The 24731-nt window shown below is 31.9% G+C and overlaps 1 protein-coding gene across 39 annotated transcripts in view; it reads left to right on the top strand.

Annotated features, from left to right (window-relative positions):
• LOC127720582 (voltage-gated potassium channel subunit beta-2-like) overlaps positions 1-19133 on the top strand; it is a 64193-nt gene extending 45060 nt beyond the window's left edge. For 36 of the 39 annotated variants that reach the window (XM_052227205.1, XM_052227206.1, XM_052227219.1 and 33 more), the window contains 6 exons: positions 141-235; positions 2004-2124; positions 3502-3590; positions 4670-4758; positions 5416-5472; positions 15208-19133. In XM_052227205.1, the coding sequence (XP_052083165.1) occupies positions 141-235; positions 2004-2124; positions 3502-3590; positions 4670-4758; positions 5416-5449 (428 nt within the window). In that variant the 3' untranslated portion in view covers positions 5450-5472; positions 15208-19133. Of the gene's footprint in view, positions 1-140; positions 236-2003; positions 2125-3501; positions 3591-4669; positions 4759-5415; positions 5473-6992; positions 7011-15207 lie in introns of all 39 variants that reach the window. The other 3 variants (XR_007990881.1, XM_052227208.1, XM_052227209.1) reach the window with 3 other exon arrangements.
• Positions 19134-24731: the final 5598 nt, after the last annotated feature.

The raw sequence follows: 24731 nt of genomic DNA, 5'->3' as shown, positions 1-24731 counted from the left end.
GCATAGCATTAGCTATAAAAGGCCCTAAAATGACAAATGTTGAACAACTCCAAAAACAAAAACTAACAGCCTGATTTATGTACAAAACAATTAAATAAAAACAAATATGATATACAGCCAATGTTAATTTGTTTCCCTAGGTGTTGGTACCATAACCTGGTCACCACTGGCAGGTGGTATACTGACAGGGAAATATGATGATGGTGTACCGATTTATTCCAGAGCAGCTTTGAAGGTAAGATTCTCTAAAACTGACTTTTATATACAGGCATATTTTAATTTATATATTTTGTTTCTGATTTAAAAATAAACTGGTTCAAGCTTGGAAAAAAAGATTTGTCCATTTTTTCTGTATGTCAATCTTTCATACAATAATTGAAATTTGCTTTAACCAATTCTTATGAAATTTTAACACAACATTAGGATTGATGGAAGGAAACTCTCTTGTTTTTGATAATGTTTGATTTGGTCTGTTGTTTCAGAGATACAGGACTTTGACCATCAGATTTAGGGCAATTTTTCACATATCAAAAACTAATTAGCGTACAATTAGATTGATTTACTCAAAACTTTATGCTGTTATTTAGATTGATTAAAAGAAACTCCCTTTAGATTTTAATTTTTTTTCTGGTGTTTTATTTCAAAGTCAGAAGACTTTGACTTTTAGATTTGAGATAATTTTTCACATTTTGTACACTTAATTGAGTGAGTCTAAGAGACCACAACATGAACAAAAAAAAAAGAAATCATCCCAAGGCCATCAATTGGTCTTCAACACAGCTAGAAAATCCCTCACTGGGGATGGGCTTCAGCTGGCCCCTAAACAATAATGTTTCCTAGTTCAGAGAAATGGACGCTACACTAAACTCCGAAACATAAAAATGAACATAATAAAAAAAACACACAAGACTAAAAAAGGCTATAGGTTCCTGACTTGGGACAGGCACAAAATCGGATGGGGTTAAACATGTTATGTGAGATCTCAACCCTCCCTATACCTCTAGCAAAAAAGTGGAATAAACAAACAAACAGCATTGTGCACAGTAAAACTCAGTTGTTTTTACTTGATACTTTACACAATTGTTGGAATTTGTAAAAGTAAGGTACTTTTTGATTTTAAGAATTTTCTGATTTTATATTCCAGAGTTGTGGGACTTTAACCATTAAAATTCAATAACGGGTACTCAGGAAAGTTTGGTTGTGAGGAATACTTTAAACTACTTTCTATTTTCTTAAATAATTCTTTCTATGTTAAGCCCTCTCTAGCAGATTTAGTGGCGATTTATTTATGTGATTTTCTAACTTTGTTTATGTTTTTGTATAAAAACTCCGACCCACATTTTATATATTCTTGACTCTTTATATTCATGTTATTGGACTACTTGCCAAAAATAAATAGCTCATGAAATTTATTTGATTTACATTATTTAAAAAAAAAAGCAAAATATTTAAATAGTGGAACACAATACCTGCACAAAAAGGAATTAAATCTTGCTGAACTTGAATTGTTGGGGGAGGGGGAATTTAATTTGTAAGTAGTTTTGGCATGAAGTTGGCTTAGACAGTTAACTTTCAGATATCATCATCTGACCCTGTTTTTCATCTAATATGGACAACATTATGTAAAATTTATTCTCATCATTTAATGGGATATTACTTTGAAGAATGAAATAAAATAGGCCACTCAAAAGAAAGTATGCTTGCATCATCTCTAGAATGCCTAGTTTTAAAATTATAATTGATGGTTATTCTTTTAATCATTATAAGTAAAAGGTTAATGATAAATATTATACATAAATAAAAGGTGTGTCTCAACCACTCATGATAGTCTGTAGTTTGTGGACTTGTAAGGCTTGCTGACATCTACAAGCAATTACAATTGTGAAACCACAATTAAAAAATCAGTGAAACCATTAAAAGCCAAGATAATATAGTATTCTCTGTTAAATTACTAAACTCAAATGTATGATCATGAAATAATTTTATTAATTTTCTATGAATAGGGTTATTCATGGTTTAAAGACAAAATTTTGGGTGAGGAGGGAAGAAGACAACAGGCCAAGTTAAGGGAGGCAGCCATTATAGCAGACAGATTAGGATGTTCTATGTCACAGTTAGCATTAGGTATGTATTTAAAGGCAGAAGGTTAACAAGCCTACCTGTAGCTTTAGAGTGGCAGTCATAATAGCAGACAAATAGGATGTTCTATATCTCAGTTATCTTTAGGTAGGTATGCAAAATCTTTAAGTAGGAACTCTGAAGCTGAAGTTAACAACCCTAGCCTTAGAGGGGCATTTATGAGGGTCTGGATGGGGTTTACATTATAGATAATACATATTTTAAGGTTTTTCTTGTGTGTGTATATACTCGTCATAGATACCTGGATTGAAATTTTGTATGCCAGACACGGGTTTTATCTACTAAAGACTCATCAGTGAAGCTCGAATCAAAATAAGTGAAAAAGGTCAAATAAAGTACAAAGTTGAAGAGCATTGAGGACCCACAATTCCTAAAAGTTTTGCCAAATACAGCTAAGGTAATCTATTCCGGAGGTAGAACATCCCCTAGGGGTGTCAGGATTGATTAAATGAAAGACCAACTGTAGGAAATTTGGGATTGTCTGGGTTGATTCTTCAAAAGAATTACCTAGTTCTGAAAGAATATAACTCTGGATAGGTATATAAAGAATAGAGAATAATGGACCATTATTACTGAGTAATGGACCAAACAAATAAAGTATAGAGAAAAATAGGCATAAAGAATAGAGAATAATGGGGGGAAAATGTAAACAAGAGAGAATAATGGGCAAAAAATATTAATGTCTTTAATTGATAATTGTTAACTTAGTTAGTCATAAAAATGTGTACACTTTAAGCATGAATGGATGTTTTAAGACCTTATAATATTTTGACGATTTTAGCCCATCAGCAGTATATCCACTACTAATGAGGACAATGTTTTAATGCATCATATGGATGACCTAAAAATAGATCTGAAATTGCATACAATATAATCAGTGAATTATTCTTCATCTGATTAATGTTGGTTGGAATGCTGAAATGGCTGATTATGTTACCAATGTAATCATTATCGACATTGTACACAGGGGTTGAAATTATTTAAGATCGATTCCCCTTGTTGTTTCTCAAAGGAAATGCAAATAGGACTTGCTTTTTTGAATGAATAATTAAAAACCAAATGTGAAAAGAACAATTGAAGGTCTCTCCACCACACGTGCTAATAATTAAGGATTAGAAGACTTTTTACACAGATGTGAAAAAAAATTAATTAACAAAAGTAGCCATTGTCCAAAAAAACTATGTCAAGAGATAAATTGTAGTTCTTTTTTTTCATAGGGGGATGAGCTGCAACCTTCAGTGACATCTGAAAGATTACATTACACTGATTCGAAAAATATACGATTTCTATATATTTTTGCTTCAAATAAGGGAGATAATTTGCTACTTTCAGTTTACAAAATATCACTTATCTGTATTGTAGCTTGGGTATTAAAAAATGAAAATGTACAGTGTGTATTGCTAGGAGCTTCTACAGTAGATCAACTTTATCTTAACATTCAGGCTTTACAGGTAATTATTTCATACTCATTTTTTTAATCCACAAAGTGGGAAAAAAGATACATAGTGAGAAAGTTATATCTGTTGATAATTGAATAATCTGCTTTCATGGTCTTTTTTACAGCACATTTACAACACACTCTCATGAATTCGTGGGTATAGGTAAACACAAATTTAAATGCTCAACAAAGTACACATAATTTATGGGCTTGTATGCAGACTTTGGCAAAACCACGAAATCAAATATCCATGAATCTTCCAGTTTTCCTCAATCAACGAAAGTTGATAGTCACGATAATAAATGAATCCACAGTACATATACTTCAAACATATAAGATACTGAAAGCATTTTGTTTAAACTGAGCAATCTCTTAACCACTTAAACTTCTCACTGTGATTAACAAGATCATTTATTTTTTTATATTGTTTATAAATATTTGATCAATGTTTATAGATGCAGGAAAATTTTAGTAAATAATGTCTTAAAAAAAATATTTCACTTCAAATCTCAAAAGGGTTTATTACGGAACATTGCTTCTTAATGGAAACAGGTATACAGTTATGAAAAAAAAGAAGATGTGGTATGTTTGCAATGAGACAACTCTCCACCAGAGACCTAATGACATAGAAGTTAGCAACTATAGGTCTCCATATGGCCTTCAAAAGTGAGCAATCCATACTGCATAAAAGTCATAAAAGGCCCAAAAATAACAAATGTAAAACAACTCAAATGAGAATAACTAACGGCCTGATTTATGTACAAAACAATAAACGAAAAAATAAATATGATATACAGCAACAAACAACCACCACTAAATTACAGGCTCCTGACAGTCACATGGAGAATGTGGCACCCAACCCTCCCTCGAACCTAGGGCAGTGGTGTAACAACAAAACATAAGAACAAACTAGAAAAATCAGTTCAAAAGGACTTAACTCATCAGAACAATACAATGCACAAAAACAACTAACAAAAACTCTAAAGACACAAAGTCCAGATCTGAGAGTACTCACAGTTACTGAAAGCTAGTTCAAAGCCAATATATTTGAATGATTATTGATATCCTTTTCTTTCTTTTTTGTTCTTTTAGTATGTACCCAAATTGTCAGGAAGTATTATGCAAGAGTTAGACAAGATTTTAGGGAACTCACCAAAACTGAAGAAAGAAAGTAATATGAGGTATAATAAAACAGAAGTATCATCTTATATGGATGTGTTTGCTATTGTCAATTTGTGATTAGCTATACAAGATCTACCAAAAAGGCCTTTATGACCAAATCCATTGGATAACTCGGTATAATAGTTATTTCCCTTAAAAGACAATATTTGCCTAATCAAAAGATTTTGCCAATTATGTAATTTTTTACAGATGAGTGATTCAGGTTAATAGGAGCCTCTTGTTTATGTATAGAAAGTATATTTTCTACAATGCAGTAAAAAGCATGAACAAACAGACTTTTAGAAAAGTGACAAATCTGTCTATCCACCTTGCCCTTTTTTGTTCAACTGTTAAAATAGATTTTGACATGTCAGTGTATGTATGATTTAGTTATAGCATTGGATTGATGAATATCTCTGTTTGCTTCTTTTGTTAGTAACTTATTGCTTTGCTTGTTTGGCATTTTTTCCCTCTTTTTTTTCTAAGTTCTATTATTCAGGCATTTTTGTATGACAATAATTTTTGTAATTTTTTAAATCATTAAACTTAGTGTGTAGTGTTTAATACTATATTTTTATTGTTAATAACTTATGTTAGAAATCAATATACAATGATTTTGAGGGAAGCTGATTTTTTTTTATTTGTCATGCTGAAAAGAAATATTATACTCTTTGTAGAAACTGGTTACAAAGATCAACAAGCAAGCCTTAGAATTAACTTTCCCATATAAATAGGTATATCTTTAGGAATGAAATTTAGCCTCCAAATTGGTTTTGTGCATCTTCCTTTTAAGTTTTATTTAGTATTTTGCATGTGATATTTAAGTTTATATATACTTTCCTTGTCCTATTCATTTTGACTTATTATAACTTCATTTTAAAGCATGTATTTTATTTGCCCCAGGTGTAAGGGTTACAGCAATATTTTAGTAAGGCACACAACTTTATAAGTTTGATAAGCAATATTTTAGCTGTCAAATCTGTTAAGCTTGGTAGGAAACCGTTTAACAGGTTTGTAATAAGAACTGCTCTTGCAGAAATGTTATAAATTTTTAAACATAATACTTGAACCAAACCATTTCACTGGTATCAACAGCCAGGAAATATATATGATTTTGTAACAGACGACACATACATGTAATCGATCTATTACAGAAGTATGACCTTGACAACGAGAAATGATCTTTTGTCACAAATTGTGCTTAAATTCTCACTTGCCAAATCATTCAATATAGACTGAGAGCTTTGATTATGTTATTCAAATGGTGCAAAATTCAAAAATGAATTAATTTTGCAGAATAAACCTGTATTTATGTGTCTTGAAACATTAAACTGATTAAAAAGGAAGGGTAAAATAATTTAAGCCTTTAAAAATGATGCTTTTTCTAATGATAAATTAACAGGCTGATAAAGTGCAAAAAGGTCACTTGTGATGTCATAAACATGTCAAAATTGACACATTTGACCTAAAATGGTCATTTTATATATAGTTGTGGAACAAAGAAGATGTTAGCCAAGACTTTACCCAAAAAAGTATCTTACTCCCATTTACAGCTTTGTAAAATCTATCTTGTAGCCAAAAATCTTTTTGGGTTAATCCATATCTAAATATTATCGACAAGATTATAAATTTAGGCAGTTTTCAATTTTAAACCAAAAAAATTGCCTCATCATCAAAAGTTTTAAAATACCATTAAAAAATTTTTTTTTGAAATAACTTTTATCATTTGTAATAGTCCTGGTCAACTTTCATTTCAAATTCACCATATTTAAAAGTGCCATTAAAAGGTCATTATTATCGGATTGAAGACGTAGTTTTATATTTGTCTTCTTACTCTAACAGTTTTGTGTGTAATTGTTTGACAGAAATACATTTGGCACATCTGTCAACTATTATGAAGGAAAATGAAAATTTCTTCCTATTGACTTTGGAAATGTGTTCCCAAAAACTTCTTCACATGACATAATGTTATTCCAAATACTTCTTCCTTTTGACCTTGACAATGTGATCCCAAAACCTTGTTCCTATTGACCTTGACAATATAAACCATATTTGTGAGTGCTCTACATGCCTTGGTCTGGGAAAGGCACATTAAGAATGTGACAGGGTAAACATATTTGTGAGTGTCTACACACCATGACCTAGAAATTTAAGAATTGAATAGCTGTAAAAAAGACTTTATTCTTTATGTTTGTTTCATCTAAATTTTATGTAAGTTTTATTCAAAATTATTAGATTTCTTTATGAATTTTAGGCCACAAAGGAGGTGATGGTATGACATTGATTGCATAATTTTAAACATAGAAGAATCTATAACACTTGTTCAAAGATTTCTTTTGCACTTGTAGATGGATATAGTAATAGAGTAGAGGAATGAGTCCAGAAACTCTTGTTTGCATTTTGAGTGTTTATTTTATTTTCTGCCCTGACTTTTGTCAGAAGAAGTGCATGTCGGCTTTCATACCTTACCTGTCTATTTATTTGTAGGTATTTTCCATTTAGTTGAACAAAGTTTTGGTTAAAACAGGATAATGTTTAGAAAATATGCAGTCATCATAAAACAAATTCAAATTATAATCAAAATCTCAACTACAAAAAAATATATGTTAAAAGGATAATGTGACCTACTTTTCATTGTACAGTGATCATGGTTAATCTTTCAGTTAAATATTAATATCTGAAACATTTTGATATACAGTATCAATTTTTCCAGATATCCGATAAAGCCACCAAATATTTTTTCAATCATTTTGAAATCTTCCTCTGAAGAGCAGTATTGACATGTCTTTCAGAACTCCCTAATACTTCCCTCCTTTTCCATATTTTAATGTTGCCTGGCAGTATCCAGCTGTCACTAGGGACATATATGGGTCATTCTGTCAGCTTGCGGTTTAGTCTGGCATCGTCTGTGTCACTATCAACTCCTTCAATAACCCTCATCAGAATTCAACTTAAGTTACACAGATTCTTTTACAAGACATAAAGTTGTGCACCTGGTATTTTTATTATTATTCTTGTATATTTGTAGGTCCCTTAAGGTGATATAGCTCTTCACATGTTAAGGTTCTTACATCCTTGGCTTTCAAATATTTGGTTTAGAGCATTCCTGATGAAGGTAAATCCAGAAAAGCGCTTCAGACCCATTAAGTTTATAAAGTGTTATTTTTATTATGCCCCTGCCGTAGCCGTAGCCGTAAGTTTTGCCCTTGTCCGTCTGGACGTAGTCCCAAAGTTGGTTTCCGTTCTCTAAATTTAGTTTGCCTCGACCAAATGTTATGAAACTTATACACAATGCTTATTACCACAAAATACAGATCAAGTTTTAATTTAGGGGGCATCTCTTTAACCGTTCTAGAGTTATGCCCCTTTACAAATGGAAAAATTGCTGAATTTTTCGTTTCCATTCTCTAACTTTAGTTTGATACAACCAAATGTTATGAAACTTATACACAATGCTTATTACCATAAAATACAGATCAAGTTTGGTGGTGTCACTTTTACTGTTCTTGAGTTATGCCCCTTTACAAAAAGAAAAATTGCTAAATTTTCGTTTCCGTTCTCTAACTTAAATTTGCCTCAACCAAAGGTTATGAAACTTATACACAATGCTTATTACCACAAAATACAGATCAAGTGTGATTTTTGGTGGTGTCACTTTTACTGTTCTAGAGTTATGTCCCTTTACAAATTGAGAAATTGCTGAATTTTTCCTTTCTGTTCTCTAACTTAAGTTTATCTCAACCAAATGTTATGAAATTTTTACACAATACTTATTACTACAAAACGCAGATCAATAACAAATTTGGGTAGCGTCACTTTTACTGTTCTTCAGTTATGTTCCTTTATAATTTTATATGATATGCAAGTGGGCGCATCATCTGTGTCCCATGGACACATTCCCCATTTATTTTTTATATGATTTACATATCTGCAAGTTAAAAAAATTTTCCCTTGGTTTACACTTTATGGGTTACAACAAATTAAGAAATGAAAGAAAAAAATAAAAGGGATTGGTTTGAGCATTATATGGATTAAACAATTTTTTTCTGAAGGTTATTGCTACCACAAGTTCATTGTCTTGTACATTTGTTTATCTAAATTTGTTTTAATACTTGCAATAACTATCAACTATAGAAGTACAATATTGACAGGGATGAAAAATCATAACATAACCATCCTGGTTGAATTTGTAAAAACAAATAAAAAGAAGCTGCCTCAGTTTATCAAGTATTTTATAACAAGTTAGTGTGGTATCAAAGAATGCTTACTCTGCTTGTCAAGTATTTGATAACAGGTTGTTAGTGTGGTATCCAGGAATGCTGACTCTGCTTGTCAAGTATTTGATAACAGGTTGTTAGTGTGGTATCTAGGAATGCTGACTCTGCTTGTCAAGTATTTGATAACAGGTTGTTAGTGTGGTATCTAGGAATGCTTAATGCTTATCAAGTATTTGATAACAGGTTGTTAGTGTGGCATTTTCAATATTATATCATACATTTAACGTCACAGTACCCAGATAGCACCAAGTGCCCAAATACATGTAGCACCCATTTTGCAAAAAAAAGCAGCAGAAATCTTACAAGTTTTCTGAGATACTAAATAATTTGTAGTTTTATAATTTGTCATTATGCACATCTTTCAACATAGCTAAATATATTTAAATATACACAAAATGGTCACTTTATATATCAACAGAAAAAGCATCCAGAGAAAAATGAAAAATTTATGGTAACGTCACATGCAAGTCCATGAAAAGTCAACTTTTAAAAATGAGCAATTAAAATATGTCCAAGGCATCTATTTCTTACAAAATGAGTAGCTAACATGGACTAATGTCAAATTGTTCTAAAAATTTGGAGATAAAACAACAAAACATCAGTCATTGGATTTTTATACGACCGCAAAAAAAATTTGTGGTCGTATATTGGTATGACGTTGGCGTCGTCGTCGTCGTCGTCGTCCGGCGTCGTCATCCGAATACATATTGGTTTTCGCACTCTAACTTTAGTTTAAGTGAATGGATCTTTTTGAAATTTGACCATAAAGTTAAATACCACAAAAGGAAGGTTGGGATTGATTTTGGGGGTTATGGTACCAACAGTTAAGGAATTAGGGGCCAAAAAGGGGCCAAAAATGAGCATTTTCTAGTTTCCAGACAATAACTGTGGAACGGTGTATGGATCTCCCTGAAATTATACTACAAGTTTCCATACCACAAAGGGATGGTTAGGATTTGCTTTGGGGGGTTATGGCTCAAACCGTTTAGGAATTAGGGGCAAAAAAGGGGGAAAAACAAGGTTGTCCTGGTTAATGGACAAATACTTTAGTACAAAACATAATTTAAAGCAGTGTAAGGGAGATAAATCAAATACATCACTGAAATTATCTCCCTTACACTGCTTTTAAATTATGTATAAAGTAATGGTTAATGAACAATAAAGATAATCTAAAACAGTGTAAGGGAGGTAATCCAAATACAACGTTTTGGTTACTTCCCTTACACTGCTTTTAAATTATGTTTAAAGAAATGCATATTTATAAAGGAAGACCAGTAAAAATATCTGCAAATGTTTTCATCTATTTTTTTTACAAAAAATCCATATGAAAGATTTGACACTATATTTTTATTAATTCTATTATAAAATAGATTAAGTTAGCACTATGGTAAATTTAAATGGGTAATTATGGTTGCCAACTCCATTGGAAATTTGAATTGAGATTATGACCATATCTTGAGGGAAAGAATTTTTTTGGGGGAAAAAGGGGGGGGGGGATAAAAAGAAATTGTGGGGGGCCAATTTTTTCTCATTTCAGATTTCAGAAATTAAAAAGAATTATTCTTCAAATATTATTTTTCTTTCAAATTTCAAATATTGAAAAATTTCAAGAAGTAATCTTTAATTGCACAGTATGGCGCATTAGATTTGTAAAATCTTTGATCACATTTATTTATTTGTTATGCCGAATCTAACAGTGTATTTAGATTTTTAATTTTGGGTCCAGTTTTCAAATTGGTCTACATTAATGTCCAAAGGGTCCAAAATTAAACTTTGTTTGATTTTAGCAAAAATTGAATATATGAGGTTCTTTGATATGCTGAATCTAAACATGTATTTATTTTTTTGAATTTTGGCCCAGTTTTCAAGTTGGTCCAAATTGGGGTCCAAAATTAAACTTTGTTTGATTTCAACAAAAATTGAATATATGGGGTTCTTTGATATGCTGAATCTAACCATGTATTTAGATTTTTTATTTGTGGACCCCGTTATCTAATTGGTTCATATTGAGGTCAAAAGGGTCCAAAATTAAACTTTGTTTGATTTCATCTAAAATTGAATTATTGGGGTTCTTTGATATTCCAAATCTAACCGTGTATTTAGGTTTTTAATTTTGGGTCCTGTTTTTAAATTGGTCTACATTGAGGTCCAAAGGGTCCAAAATTAAACTTAGTTTGATTTTAACAAAAATTGAATTCTTGGGGTTCTTTGATTTGCTGAATCTAAACATGTGTTTAGATTTTTGATTATGGGCCCAGTTTTCAAGTTGGTCCAAGATAGGGTCTTGTATTTAAACTTTGTTTGATTTCAACAAAAATTGAATATATGGGGTTCTTTGATATGCTGAATCTAAACATGTATTTAGATTTTTGATTATGGGCCCAGTTTTCAAGTTGGTCCAAATTGGGGTCCAAAATTAAACTTTGTTTGATTTCAACAAAAATTGAATATATGAGGTTCTTTGATATGCTGAATCTAACCATGTATTTAGATTTTTTATTTGTAGGCCCCGCTATCAAATTGGTTCATATTGAGGTCAAAAGGGTCCAAAATTAAACTTTGTTTGATTTCATCAAAAATTGAATTATTGGGGTTCTTTGATATTCCAAATCTAACCGTGTATTTAGATTTTTAATTTTAAGTCCCGTTTTTTAAATTGGTCTTCATTAAGGTCCAAAGGGTCCAAAATTAAACTTAGTTTGATTTTAGCAAAAATTGAATTCTTGGGGTTCTTTGATATGCTGAATCTAAACATGTGTTTAGATTTTTGATTATGGGCCCAGTTTTCAAGTTTGTCCAAGTTGGGGTCCAAAATTAAACTTTGTTTGATTTTAACAAAAATTGAATATATGGGGTTCTTTGATATGCTGAATCTAACCATGTATTTTGATTTTGGACATTGGACCATAATAGGTAAATTAAAAAAATTCAAGTTCTTAGACCACATTCTTTCTGTGTCAGAAACCTATGCTGTGTCAAATATTTAATCACAATCCAAATTCAGAGCTGTATCAAGCTTGAATGTTGTGTCCATACTTGCCCCAACTGTTCAGGGTTCGACCTCTGCGGTCGTATCAAGCTGCGCCCCAGCGAAGCATTTTATTATGGATGTGAATTTAAGCATGGATGCAATTTTGGCACTCCTCATTACAGAATCTTAGGTTGTGAGAAGGTCGTTTCAAACCCATTTTTCTATGATTCAGTATGGATTCAAAATTAAAGGAGTAGGCCTGGTTACACCCCTTTTTGACCCCAAAATATAGCATTTCAAAAATTTGATAAAATGTAAACTTTAAGCTTTTCATTGGAAAGTAGAATACTTTTGTTACATAGATATGGGCTGTTTTTGACATTGCATTACACATGCATCAGGTACTAGCATCATTAATTCATGCAAAATCACTGAAATCTTTACAATGTTAGCATTTGTGCTAATTTTTAGACGTTTTTTGTCTAAAATGGAAGTGGCCGCACTTGTGTTCAGCCTTAATATTTAAATATATGTTGTATTTGATGATGATACATAACATATATGAAGGTTGAGCCTGAACACGAATGCGGCCACTTCAATTTTAGACAAAAACCATATCTAAAGTGATGTTTTGTGGCATACTTGATAGATTTTTCATTTTAAGCTTGAATTTAGGCATCTTTAATGACCAAATCAGTTCAAATCTTTTACAGAAATTAATTGAATTGTCTGAAGAAGACACTTGAGTGTTTAAAAAATGTCAAAAATCTTTCATCAAATGTACTTCAAATTTTAGGCAAAAATAAGCCCTTACCAAACCTTCTGATTTGTGGAAGTATATAGCTATTAAGGATACATCTACAAAAGAAACACAGAATGGAAACTTTTGTCTGTGTCTTTAATAAATGTTTGTGAAATTACTGTCAAAATAGGTGTAATTAGGATATATACCTTCATGTTAGAGATATACATGATTAAACAACAGTAGCTATATACAGGTTATCTTGAACTGAAAGAAAATTTATGTGTTTATGAAATTGCCTCAGAATATGAATTTATAATTACGGTAGGTCATATTCCACTTGCCGGATTCATTAAGAAATCATTTTTTAATCATTCAAATCACAAAATCTGTTTGCAAAAATCTACATTTTTTATATAAAAATTCCTTGGTCTGCTTTTTTCCCTGATAGAGATCACAAATGATGAAAAAATTGATATTTCATGTTAAGTCTAAACTCTGTGCATGCTTTATGACAAAAAAACACTCTGAAATATTGTTGGAATCAATTCTGTTAACAGGATTTTTTACTGCAAACATCCACCTTTTGATAGTTAAGGCACTTGCATACATACAACAAAATTTGTTCATTGAAAGGTTTTTTTTTCAATTACCAATAGTCAGCTTTCATTTGATAATATATCAAGTTATCTTTTTAGTGCACAAAATGTATGTATTGCTTTGAATAAAAAAGTGTTTTAACTGTCTGTTCTAACATGAAACTTTCTTATTTGTGGTTCTTCACCTTAAGGATATCATAACCATGTCAACAAGGTCCACAATTAGATTGTTTAGCTAATCTACTGGAATCATTAGTTTATTATACCCCACGCAACGAGTTGCGGAGGGTATAATGTTTTTGACCCGTCCGTCTGTCTGTCCGTCCGTCAGTCCGTCAGTCCGTCAGTCCTGTTTCTTGTCATCGCAACTCCTCTCAAACCACACAACAGGATTTCACGAAACCTTTTTAGATAATAAGGACATACTATGTAGTTGTGCATATCGACAGGAAATTACGGATCAATTTTTTTTCTAGGAGTTACGCCCCTTTGAACTTATTTGCTTCAATGTACTACAGCAACAGTTTGTCATCGCAACTCCTCTGATACCACACAACAGAATTTCATGAAACCTTTTTAGATAATAAGGACATACTATGTAGATGTGCATATCGACAGGAAATTACGGTTCAATTTTTTTTCTAGGAGTTACGCCCCTTTGAACTTATTTGCTCCAATGTACTTCTGCAACAGTTTGTCATCGCAACTCCTCTGAAACCACACAACATAATTTCATGAAACTTTGTAGATAATAAGGACATACTATGTAGATGTGCATATTGACAGGAAATTATGATTCAATTTTTTTTTCTTATACAATATTTTTTTCTTACACATATTTTATTTCTCCAATGACAATGTAGGGACGTGGGGTATGTGAGCGCGCTCACTAAGGTTCTTTAATTGTATTTACTGATGTTCTGGATATACTTTTATTATTTGGTCAGTAGAATCTATTCATGTCATTCTGACAAGAGTCTCTTCATCTTGACCTCATTTTCATGGTTTTGTGGCCAGCATCAAGTTAGTTTTCAGTTACTATAAGTAATAAAGTGACTCGCTGTAGTTGGTCCAGATAATCACTGTTAGGTTTACCTGTCCATCTGTCATGTGACCTGATCTCTTATTAATAGGTTATTTATCAACATCTTTTTATAGATATGTTCAGATTTTTTTAATAGTAATAAACAGATTATCTATGGTGTTTCAGACTGGAGAAAGTTTTTAGTATGTATTTCATGGCTACCACTCTTTGATGAGAATGCAGCTGAGAAAATCCGTCTCAATTTTAGAACCATATATAATCTATAAATCTCAATGACTGTCAAAGTATTGTTCAGATATATGTGTTTTTTATATTGTGTCTTTATTTTTGGGAAACATAAAGTTTACAAAGTCTGATAATAAGAATTATTTATGATATTTATTTAAAACTATTCAGAAATCTATGAAGGGTGGTATATATATTAAAGATTATGATAACTTGTTATATTTTTTTAATCATTGGAATTATTTTAAAAGGGCTACAGGTTTACTTATTTTCAGATAGTCATGAATCCCACAGACTGAGGTGGACCTTCTAAATTTTGTCTAGTAGGATCTGCATTGACCCTATCTGTTTTGGTTCTGTTTTCCATGAATTTTCTTTAATATGGCAAGGGCTTTTGTAAAGATCTGCAAATAAAATTAAAAAACTAATTTCTTTCAGCAATGAAAAAAGATATCTTAATTATGCATAAAAGTAGTTTTCAAAGTCTGACAGAGTTGAAAGGAAAATGGCCTGTTCATTAAAAAGAACTATATAATTATACGAGACAATGATCAAATATTTAAAGACTGACTAATTTTTCTTTTCAAATTTGATCTGATATCTTTTTCAGGTAACCATGGTAACTGAATATACCAAACATGGATGTATCACTGAAAGAATAAGAGATTGCAAAACATTGAAAAAGTTTGGAATTCTGGTGATCAGTGATAGTTTACCACAGATCTTTTGGAATTCTGGTGATCAGTGATAGTTTACCACATAACTTTTGGAATTCTGGTGATCAGTGATAGTTTACCACAGAACTTTTGGAATTCTGGTGATCAGAGATAGTTTACCACAGATCTTTTGGAATTCTGGTGATCAGTGATAGTTTACCACAGAACTTTTGGAATTCTGGTGATCAGTGATAGTTTACCACAGATCTTTTGGAATTCTGGTGATCAGTGATAGTTTACCACAGATCTTTTGGAATTCTGGTGATCAGTGATAGTTTACCACAGATCTTTATTGCATTTTATGTATTACCTGAATATTAAGGCATGTAGAATATGTAGATTTAGATTTTTGAAAAATACATTCCATTTGTAGACAATGCAAGAAAGAGAACTTTAATGGAAAATGAATTAATTAGTTCAATGCTTTGAAGCTATGAAGAAGAACATTCTCAGCATCAAATCTGTTTAAAGTTGTCTTGACATGATATTGTATGATGTGTTCTCCAAGTCAAACTTTAATAGTACAGTACTGACCTAAACTTCTTCCAATTATGAAGGAGTAAATTGCCAAGGACAACTCAAAGTGAAAGTTTTTTTTTCCAGTGTGAAATGACTTTTCAAATATGAAAATAAAAAAGTGTGAAATATTACATAATTTTAATTTATTAGTTGGAAATTTAGCCAAAATCTAATGGATCATGCAAATACTACAGTACCCAGTACTGCATGACTTGGTGGTACTCTTTAAATGTATGGAAAAATTAAAAATTACCGCATAATTCAACCTGGTGATGTGGGTGGGAATTTTTTCAGGCCTGTCTAAATGTGCAGGGAAAAAAAATAGAACATAAAGATGCATATTTTGATATTCAGATGTGGTTTGATAGTTTTCATCTTTTTGGTGGTTGAAATCATGATATCAAATTTTCTCTCTGTTCTTGGTTGTTCAATTGAGACAGTATGACTTGAAAGGGGACCATGCCTGATGATGTCACACCAAAAGAACAGACATCTTATCTTGTTCATATATTGTTAGAGGGGCAGATACTGCCACACATGATATGATAGTTCTCTAGTAAACATTTCACATACTTGACTTGTGTTTTTAAACAAGTTTGCTAAAACATTTGACTGCTGTGTATATTTTTCCAAACCTGTTTAATTCTATTTTGCCATTGTAAGTACAGGTATTTGAGCCCATAAAGTTGCCCATGAAAGGGGATCAAGGGTAAGGAATAATGGATATTTTGAGTTCTATTTACTAACAGTGACTTATTAATTTGATCAGTTAACTAAGAGTGATACCTTGGACGTGGCCCTCATCAAAGGACTTATCTGTGTGCCATACTCTAAATTAATGCAATGATATTCTGGCAAGAAAGTTAACTGTCACATCTATTTTCCTAATAGCAGATGCTGACGTAACAGAGATAAAGTTCGTAACAGAGAGGGACTAAGTAAAATAAGTTGAAGACCTGTATATTTCTGTCAAACACCCAAACTTTGTACCATTTAATATCTTGAGAGAAACATGCCATAAGTTATGCAATTAATTTATTTATTTTGACAAAAAAATTGAACATATGTTTTATGTCTCACATCTGCTGGCATGACACATGGGAACGTATACAAAAAAAACGTTTTTTCAATATTTTGCTCAAAACCTTTTGAATTTAATTAGTTTTGATACTATTTTGACAAACTTAATCATTTATAGCTAACATTAAAAAGTTGAAAACCAGTTAAAAATGAAAGATAAGTTCAAAAAGACTGATCAATGTATGATCAACTAATCAGCAGTTTTTTTTTTGGTTTTTTTTTGTGGGGGGGGGGGGGGGGGGGCAAATAACCTTGTTTTGGTTACAGGGTATCCAAGCTTGTTTTTACAGTAATTACTATTTGTGTCTCTTTTATCACTGGATAAGGATTGCCAGTTTTCTTGTCAAAGGTTGCCAGTGTTTTCTTGTCAAAGGTTGATGGTTTTCTCCAAGCACTCGGTTTCCTTCACCAACAAAAACTCTCCAATAGTGCTTAAAGTTGCATTTTACACCAACAATCAATCAATCAATGACCAGAAAAGAAGTGTGTCTTTTTGAGGGAAAACAGTCTGGTCAAATATGATTGTCCAAGGACTCCAAACCTGGGGTTTTTTTCATAATCACATGAAATATTCTGCAGATATGTTTCAGTGTAACTATATCTGGACATTTATTAAAAGAAAAATATTTGTCTGGCAAATATGACTGTTTTCAAACTTTTTTTTTAAAGTTTAATAATTTAACTATCTGACTCATTTTCCATTACCAAAATTTAATATGCTAGTAGATTTAAGATGGTTGTGTGAGGTTAAACATTCCTGCCTTCCTATTATGGATTCAGTATTTTTTTGAAGAAAAATATCTACCACTTGTTACTATTGCTCATAAATTACTGTTGCTATTTGTTAATAATAATTGTATACAAAATTGATTGTATTATTATTGTAGAGTGAGCAATATTCACACTGAATTATGTCCATGATGTAAGATGTCAATGTTTAACAAGCAGAGTATATATATACACGTTGTATATATCTATTTAATTTCCAGCTGTTAAATTTTGAGTAATAAGCCATCACTGCCAGCATTAGACAAATGGAATATTATGTACCATGACAACTTGATAGGATTTTGAATGATTCCAATTTGAAAACTTTGCATGTGGGGACTGAAAGATGTATAAAATTTCACATTTGAAGGCATTTTTGCACTTTACCTTCCCCATCATTACCCATCCACCCCAAGTTTCCTGATTTTGATGCCATTTTTATGCCTAGCCTTCAATAGATCAGGGCATTATTCTTCATAGTCTCTTTGTCTGTCCCATATAAGGTAAAAGTTTTGGTTAAGGGTAGGTTAATGCTTTAATTAAGAAATTTTTCCATGAATTTGTGGTCACATCAACTTAAAACTTACTTCTCATTTTCATTATGCTGTTAACTTTGAAAAATATATATATTAGGGTTTAGACCCAGATTGCACAGTTCACTGTCAGGTTATGTTTTTGGATTAATGAAGTTTACCATAAAATTTAGGATATAATGTGTACTTTAAAATATATATTAGGGTTTGGACCAAGATTTCGCAGTTCATTGATTAGTTTAAAGTTTTGTTTAAGGTAGGTTAAGGTTTTGGTTTAAGGTAGGTTTAAGTTTTGGTTAAGAGTTTTAGTTAAAGATAGGCTAAAGTTTTAGTTAAAGGTAGGTTAAAGTTTTGGTTTAAGATAGGTTAAACATTTGGTTAAAGGTAGGTTAAAGTTTTGGTTTAATGAAGGTTACAGACGAGGTTTAAGGTAGTCTAGCATGATCAACTTGAAACTTAGGACAAATGTTCACTTTGATATAAAACTTAAAAAATATATGCCAAACTATGATTTAGACCCTGATTTCAATGTTCACTGATCATGAACATATGATGGGGCAGTTGGACATGGTATAGACATATATTCTTGATTTTCTTCCTATGTGAGGATTGCCTGATACTATAAATGGTTGAATAAGAAATATAATAAAATGTACAAAAATGTAAGATTAAGTATTTAATAGTGTTAACTTATTAAAAGTTTATTTATAATTGTATATGTGTATAAGTCCTGTTGTAGATTTGATTATTGATGTATATTTTACCATACATATCTCATTCAAAGGTTGTGAATATTATTTAAGGATTGTTTTAACTGTAATATATTTAAATGACCTAGCAAAATGTATATAATCCTCAATTTTTATAATTTATGCTATATTGAATTTTAAAAATGAATAATAAATGGACAGCAAAATGAATCATTGTTTTAGTTACATTTGTTGACATTTTATTAATGCAAAATATCAGCGCATTTCGACAATTAATGTCTCTTCAGTGATACTCAAGGCCAAAATATATGAAAATCCAAAACTTATTAAAAAACGAAGAGATTGTAAACTGAAAAGGATAAAAAGAAATATAGCCTAAGCTGGGCAAGGAATCGGAGATTTGCATGAGGGAGATATGTTCCTTAATTCAAATAATTTCAAAAATTTGCAAACTCAATTTCAACTGCTGAAAAGAATCATAGTCATGTCAACAGAGCGCAAGGTTATAGGATAAAGTATAGTTACAATCCTTTAAGATTTGAATTCCACTTCAATGCTATTATGACAATGTTGCATAAAATTTCTCTTGATATTGTTATTGTAAATAGTCATTTAAAAGGTGAGAGGGAGTAATTTTTGAATTGCTATAGAAAAACTAAGTTTTCATTACTATATTTTTTTTAAAAGGCCTTTTACATTTATAAGAATCAGATATCAGTTTGAATTGAATCATTAAAATATATGTAAAGTAACAATATGTTGTTAATTAGCTTTCTATGCGAGAGATCATCAAATATTGATGGTTGGTTGGATAACGTCCAGTGTGATAATCTAATATCTATCTGTCATATGGATTGGACTCACTGTTTGATTTCCCTTTAAAGCTTCATAAAAACATATTTTAGCTAAAAGTATATTTCAAAAAGTATATTAGATTTCAATTTATAATGACAGCTTTAAAATTCAAACATATATGATTGTAAGTATGCTTTATTTTATCACCTTGCACTTTGTTGACTTGACTTTTCAGCCAAGTAACCTTTGTGGCCAAGTGGCCTTTGTGGCCTTTGTGGCCAAGTGGCCTTTGTGGCCAAGTGGCCTTTGTGGCCAAGTGGCTTTGTGGCCGAGTGGTATAAGTAGTTCAACTACTGGTTACTAGCCTGTCAACAGTGAGGTCATTAGTTTGAACCCCTCACATGTCAGGTGCGCTAGACTCCAATTTTAATTGACAAGTATTGTCAGTTTTCCTGCCGAAGGACATGGTTCTCTCAAGGCACTCTGGCTTCCTCCACCAATAAAAACTGACCACCACAAAATATCCAATGGTGCTAGCATCAATCATATAATCTTTTCAACATTTTTTAAAATTCTGACCATTTCAACAGTTTTTAACCGGATTTTTGTGTCAAAAATGTCAGTTATTGATTTGGGGATGTACGGCGGTCGGTCGGTCGGACGGGCGGGCGGGCGGGCGGCAACCAAATGTTGTCCGTGCATTTACTCATGAACCATTCAACCAAACCTTTTAAAATTTTAATATGTTGTTACTGACAACAAAATGGAGGTCAATGAAAGTTTAAAAAATGTCGTGTCCGTGCATTTACTCATGAACCGTTCAACCAAACCTTTTTAAATTTTAATATGTTGTTACTGACAACAAAATGGAGGTCAAGTTTAATAATGACGATTTTGACTTTTACCGTTCAGGAGTTACAGTTCTTGAAAGTTTAAAAAATGTCGTGTCCGTGCATTTACTCATGAACTGTTCAACCAAACCTTTTTAAATTTTAATATGTTGTTACTGACAACAAAATGGAGGTCAAGTTTTATAATGACGATTTTGACTTTTACCGTTCAGGAGTTACGGTTCTTGAAAGTTTAAAAATTGTCGTGTCCGTGCATTTACTCATGAACCGTTCAACCAAACCTTTCGGTTCTCCATCTTCTCGACTTCAACAAGGACAAGATCACAATTGACAAGAATGTCAAAATTGAGATATCCCGACTTAGAAATGAGAAACAGATTGTTTACAGTCAATTGCCACTTGCAAAGCCAAAACTTGCTATCTTATGCCATAATGCAAGATCATTACACAAACACATAGACGACTATAGAAATGATGATCGTATATATCAGAATGATGTAATATTTATACAAGAAACTTGGGCTAAAAAGTCAGATTCATTAGATCATTATATGTTGAATGGTTTTAATCTCATTGACTTTTACCCACATGCAATACATTTACACAGACCTCATTGTGGCATCTTTGCATATGTAAAAGAAGGACTACAGGTTGATTCAATAGAATTCATTGAGGAAGAAGGGATAGAGGGAATACAGTTGATAGTGTCATTATCTGAAAAACACTATTGTCTGACATCAATATACTGTCATCCATCAACCAATGTGGACAGCATTTGTGATACAATACATTCTGTTGTGACACCCAATCATTACACAGTTCTTCTTGGAGATATCAATATTGACCAATTCAAACAAACTACGCAGTTGAAAAAACTTCAGAGTACTATGCATGCACTTAATTTAGGCCAAGCTCATATCGATGAAACCACAGACAATCATTCTTCCATTGACCATGCCTATATTACAAGACAACAACAGTTTGAAAGTGGGAGCCTAGAAAGTTATTGGAGTGACCACAAGATACTATGGTTTCATATTTTATAAGGTTTAAGTCTCATAAACGTATCTCTTCCTTGTTTGACTTCATGATTTCTGCCTACCCACCCCTGCTGAACAAACGTGTGTGTACTTATATGCTCTCTAATATTTCAAAATGATGTCACTTATGATAACTAGATGGTCAAACAGGTCAAGCTTGATTTTTGCCTTTCCATTTGAAACCATACAATTCATTCATTTTTTTTTTTAGATATTTTCAAAATCCTAGGTAGGTGGACTTAGTAATTTTTTTTTACTTTATGCATTAAGGGCACACAGTTTGTCCTGCTAGAGGGTCATTTTCTATCTAGTTTATATGTTGTTATTGTTGACAACATGGAAGTCAAGTTTGATATTGATGATCATAAATTTTACCTATTAGGAGTTTTGGTCCTTGTGATATTGATTAATGCCAGAACACAAATAAATGTTAAAGAATCCGGTTTACTGTCATTTTGACAGCTCTTGTATTTGATAAAACAAATTGCAATTTGGTCTGAGTTTTGAATTAACTGCAATAGGTGGAGAGCAACACTTCACAGTCAAGTCACAGAAAGCAAGCAATAATCAATCAGCAGAATGAATTGTTGATTTATTGTTGTTTGCTTAATATCAGCAGCAAATATTGCATGCAAACTCAGGAAAAGAAACAAAATAGACAAAAAAACCAATGCAGGGGTGGATCCAGCCATTTTTAAAAGCTCACACATTTAATGGATTGAAAGTTCCTATTTTGACCAGACAAGACTGCACATTTATATACCTTGCGCAACCAGATCCTGTTCAGCATTAATCTTACTGTCATACTGATTAGGTGTCAGATGACCATTTTTCTATATCCCAAACAATCACCCTGGAGGTTTGTTTATGAGGTGTCTTTCTATTGTACAGTGGTTGGATTGGTTTTCTGGAATAACTCTAATCAGGTATAATCAGAGGCAAAGGTTTGCAAGCTAAAGAGAGGAGAGGTTTGGTAAAATTTAGAAAAACACAAAATTAAACATTTGATTGGTTTTATTAAAAAAATGATAAGGATGATATAGTCTTGTTGCTTTGGTGCAGATTTGGCTCTATAACAGTATGTTTGACCGGACTGGTCATTTTTGTATTGCCTTTTAAATAATAATGCTGTTTCCAGCGGCGGCATATTAGTTTGTGATTAGGTCAGTTTATGGTGAACCACTATTAGAAAGTCAGTGATATTTGGTATACAGTTGTATTAACATTGGCACATCTCATTTCCATGGAGATTATTTGGTCCCACACCCTCAGTCAGGGACTATTTACTTTGAAACTTTTAGTTAGTTTACATATATTAGTTTGTGATTATGTCAGTTTATAGGAACCACTAGTGGTAGGTCAATGATATTTGGTATGAAGTTGTACAAGCAATGGCACATCTCATTTCCATACAGATTATCTGACACCCCCCCCTATCTCAGTCATTGACTTTGAAATTTTGCTTAGTTAGCATGTATTAGAGTGTGATTAGGTCAGTTTAAGGGGAACCAATAGTGGTAGGTCAATGATAATCGTTATGCAGTTGTATAAGCATTGTACATCTCATTTCCATGGAGAATATTGGGTTCTATTGACTTTGAACTTTTTTTATAGTTTACATGATTAAGTTTATGATTAGGTCAGTTTGAGGGGAACCATTAGTGGTAACTCAATGATATTTTGTATGCAGATGTATAAGCATTTGCACATTTCATTTCCATGGAGATTATTTGGCCCAGTCCCTTCATTCATAGTCTATTGACTTTGAAAGTTTTGCATAGTTTACATGTTAAAGTTTGTGATTAGATCAGTATAAGATGAACCACTAATGTTAAGTCAATGATATTTGGTATGCACAAGGATTTGTATAGTGAGTATATCACTATACAAATCCTTGGTATGCATTTGTATTTGAAAGTCTCATTTCCATGGAGATTATGTGGTTACACCCCCTTATCATGGTTCATTGACTATGAAACTTTTACATATAGTTTACAAGTTAATGTTTGTGTTTAAGCTTTTTTAAAGGGAAAATTCAGGTCAGTTTATGGTGAACCATTGGTGGAAGGTCAATGGTATTTGGTATGAAATTGTATTAGTATTGGCACTTCCCATTTCCATGGAGATTGTTTGGCCCTGTACCTTCAGTCACGGTTCATTGACTGAATATTTTGCATAACTTGCACATTAAAGTATTGCAATTTATTTCCATTTTCAAAATAACAAAAAAGGTGAGACATATCTCTGTGTAAACAGTTTATTCCTAAAGTTGTTAATAAAATTACATATGAAATAAAGATGTTGTAATCACAGAAACAAATCTTTTATGAAAATATCTTTGGATATGAAATAGCCCTGGGCACAGTTTCATATGATAGAATATAACAGTATCCCCATAAATTCTTGTCACTTCTAAAACAAAATTTATAAGCAGACCTGAAGCCCTTGGCTCAGATTGACTTGATATTAAGAATAATTCACAATTAAAATATGAATTCTACATCTAGGAAAAAGATTTCACATGAATTTAAGTCACTTTGTGAGTCTGGAAAATGGATTGATCTGATTCCTAGAATCAAACAGATCACGATTTACAATGTTTAGATTACAGTCTCTGAGCGTCCATGTTAAAGACTGGATGTCACACACCTTTTGAAACAGATATTACCAATTAATAAATGTGATAGCTTGATTGATGAGCAGTCATTTTTCCCAGTGCTTAGTTCGAATTTTTATCCATTACAACACTCTCTAGCTGCCTCTCTGCTGAAGCTAGTGGATATTTTATTGACGATTATTACACTACCCCGTTTATTAAATAGAATAACATATCCAAATGAAGGAACCTTTAATGTGTAAAGCTTTCTTTTTAAAACAGCCTTTTTGTTACTTTAATACTAACTATTGCTTGATAAAAATATGTTTCATTATTCAAAATCGACCAAACCATTATTCAAAATCGACCAAACATGACACTCATACTGAGTCAAAGAAAGACTGGTAACAACATGTCTTGTCTGCTTTACTCATCATGATTGAATTAATGTTGATTCACATAAACTTAACATTATCAATGATATAAATGTAAATGAGGTCAAGGTCAGATGAACCCTGTCACTCAG

Source organism: Mytilus californianus, unplaced genomic scaffold (assembly GCF_021869535.1).
Source record: "Mytilus californianus isolate M0D057914Y unplaced genomic scaffold, xbMytCali1.0.p SCAF_11, whole genome shotgun sequence".
Lineage (NCBI taxonomy): Eukaryota > Metazoa > Mollusca > Bivalvia > Mytilida > Mytilidae > Mytilus > Mytilus californianus.
The sequence above is the reverse complement of the archived record's forward strand: the minus strand, read 5'-3'. Positions and strand labels throughout refer to the sequence as shown.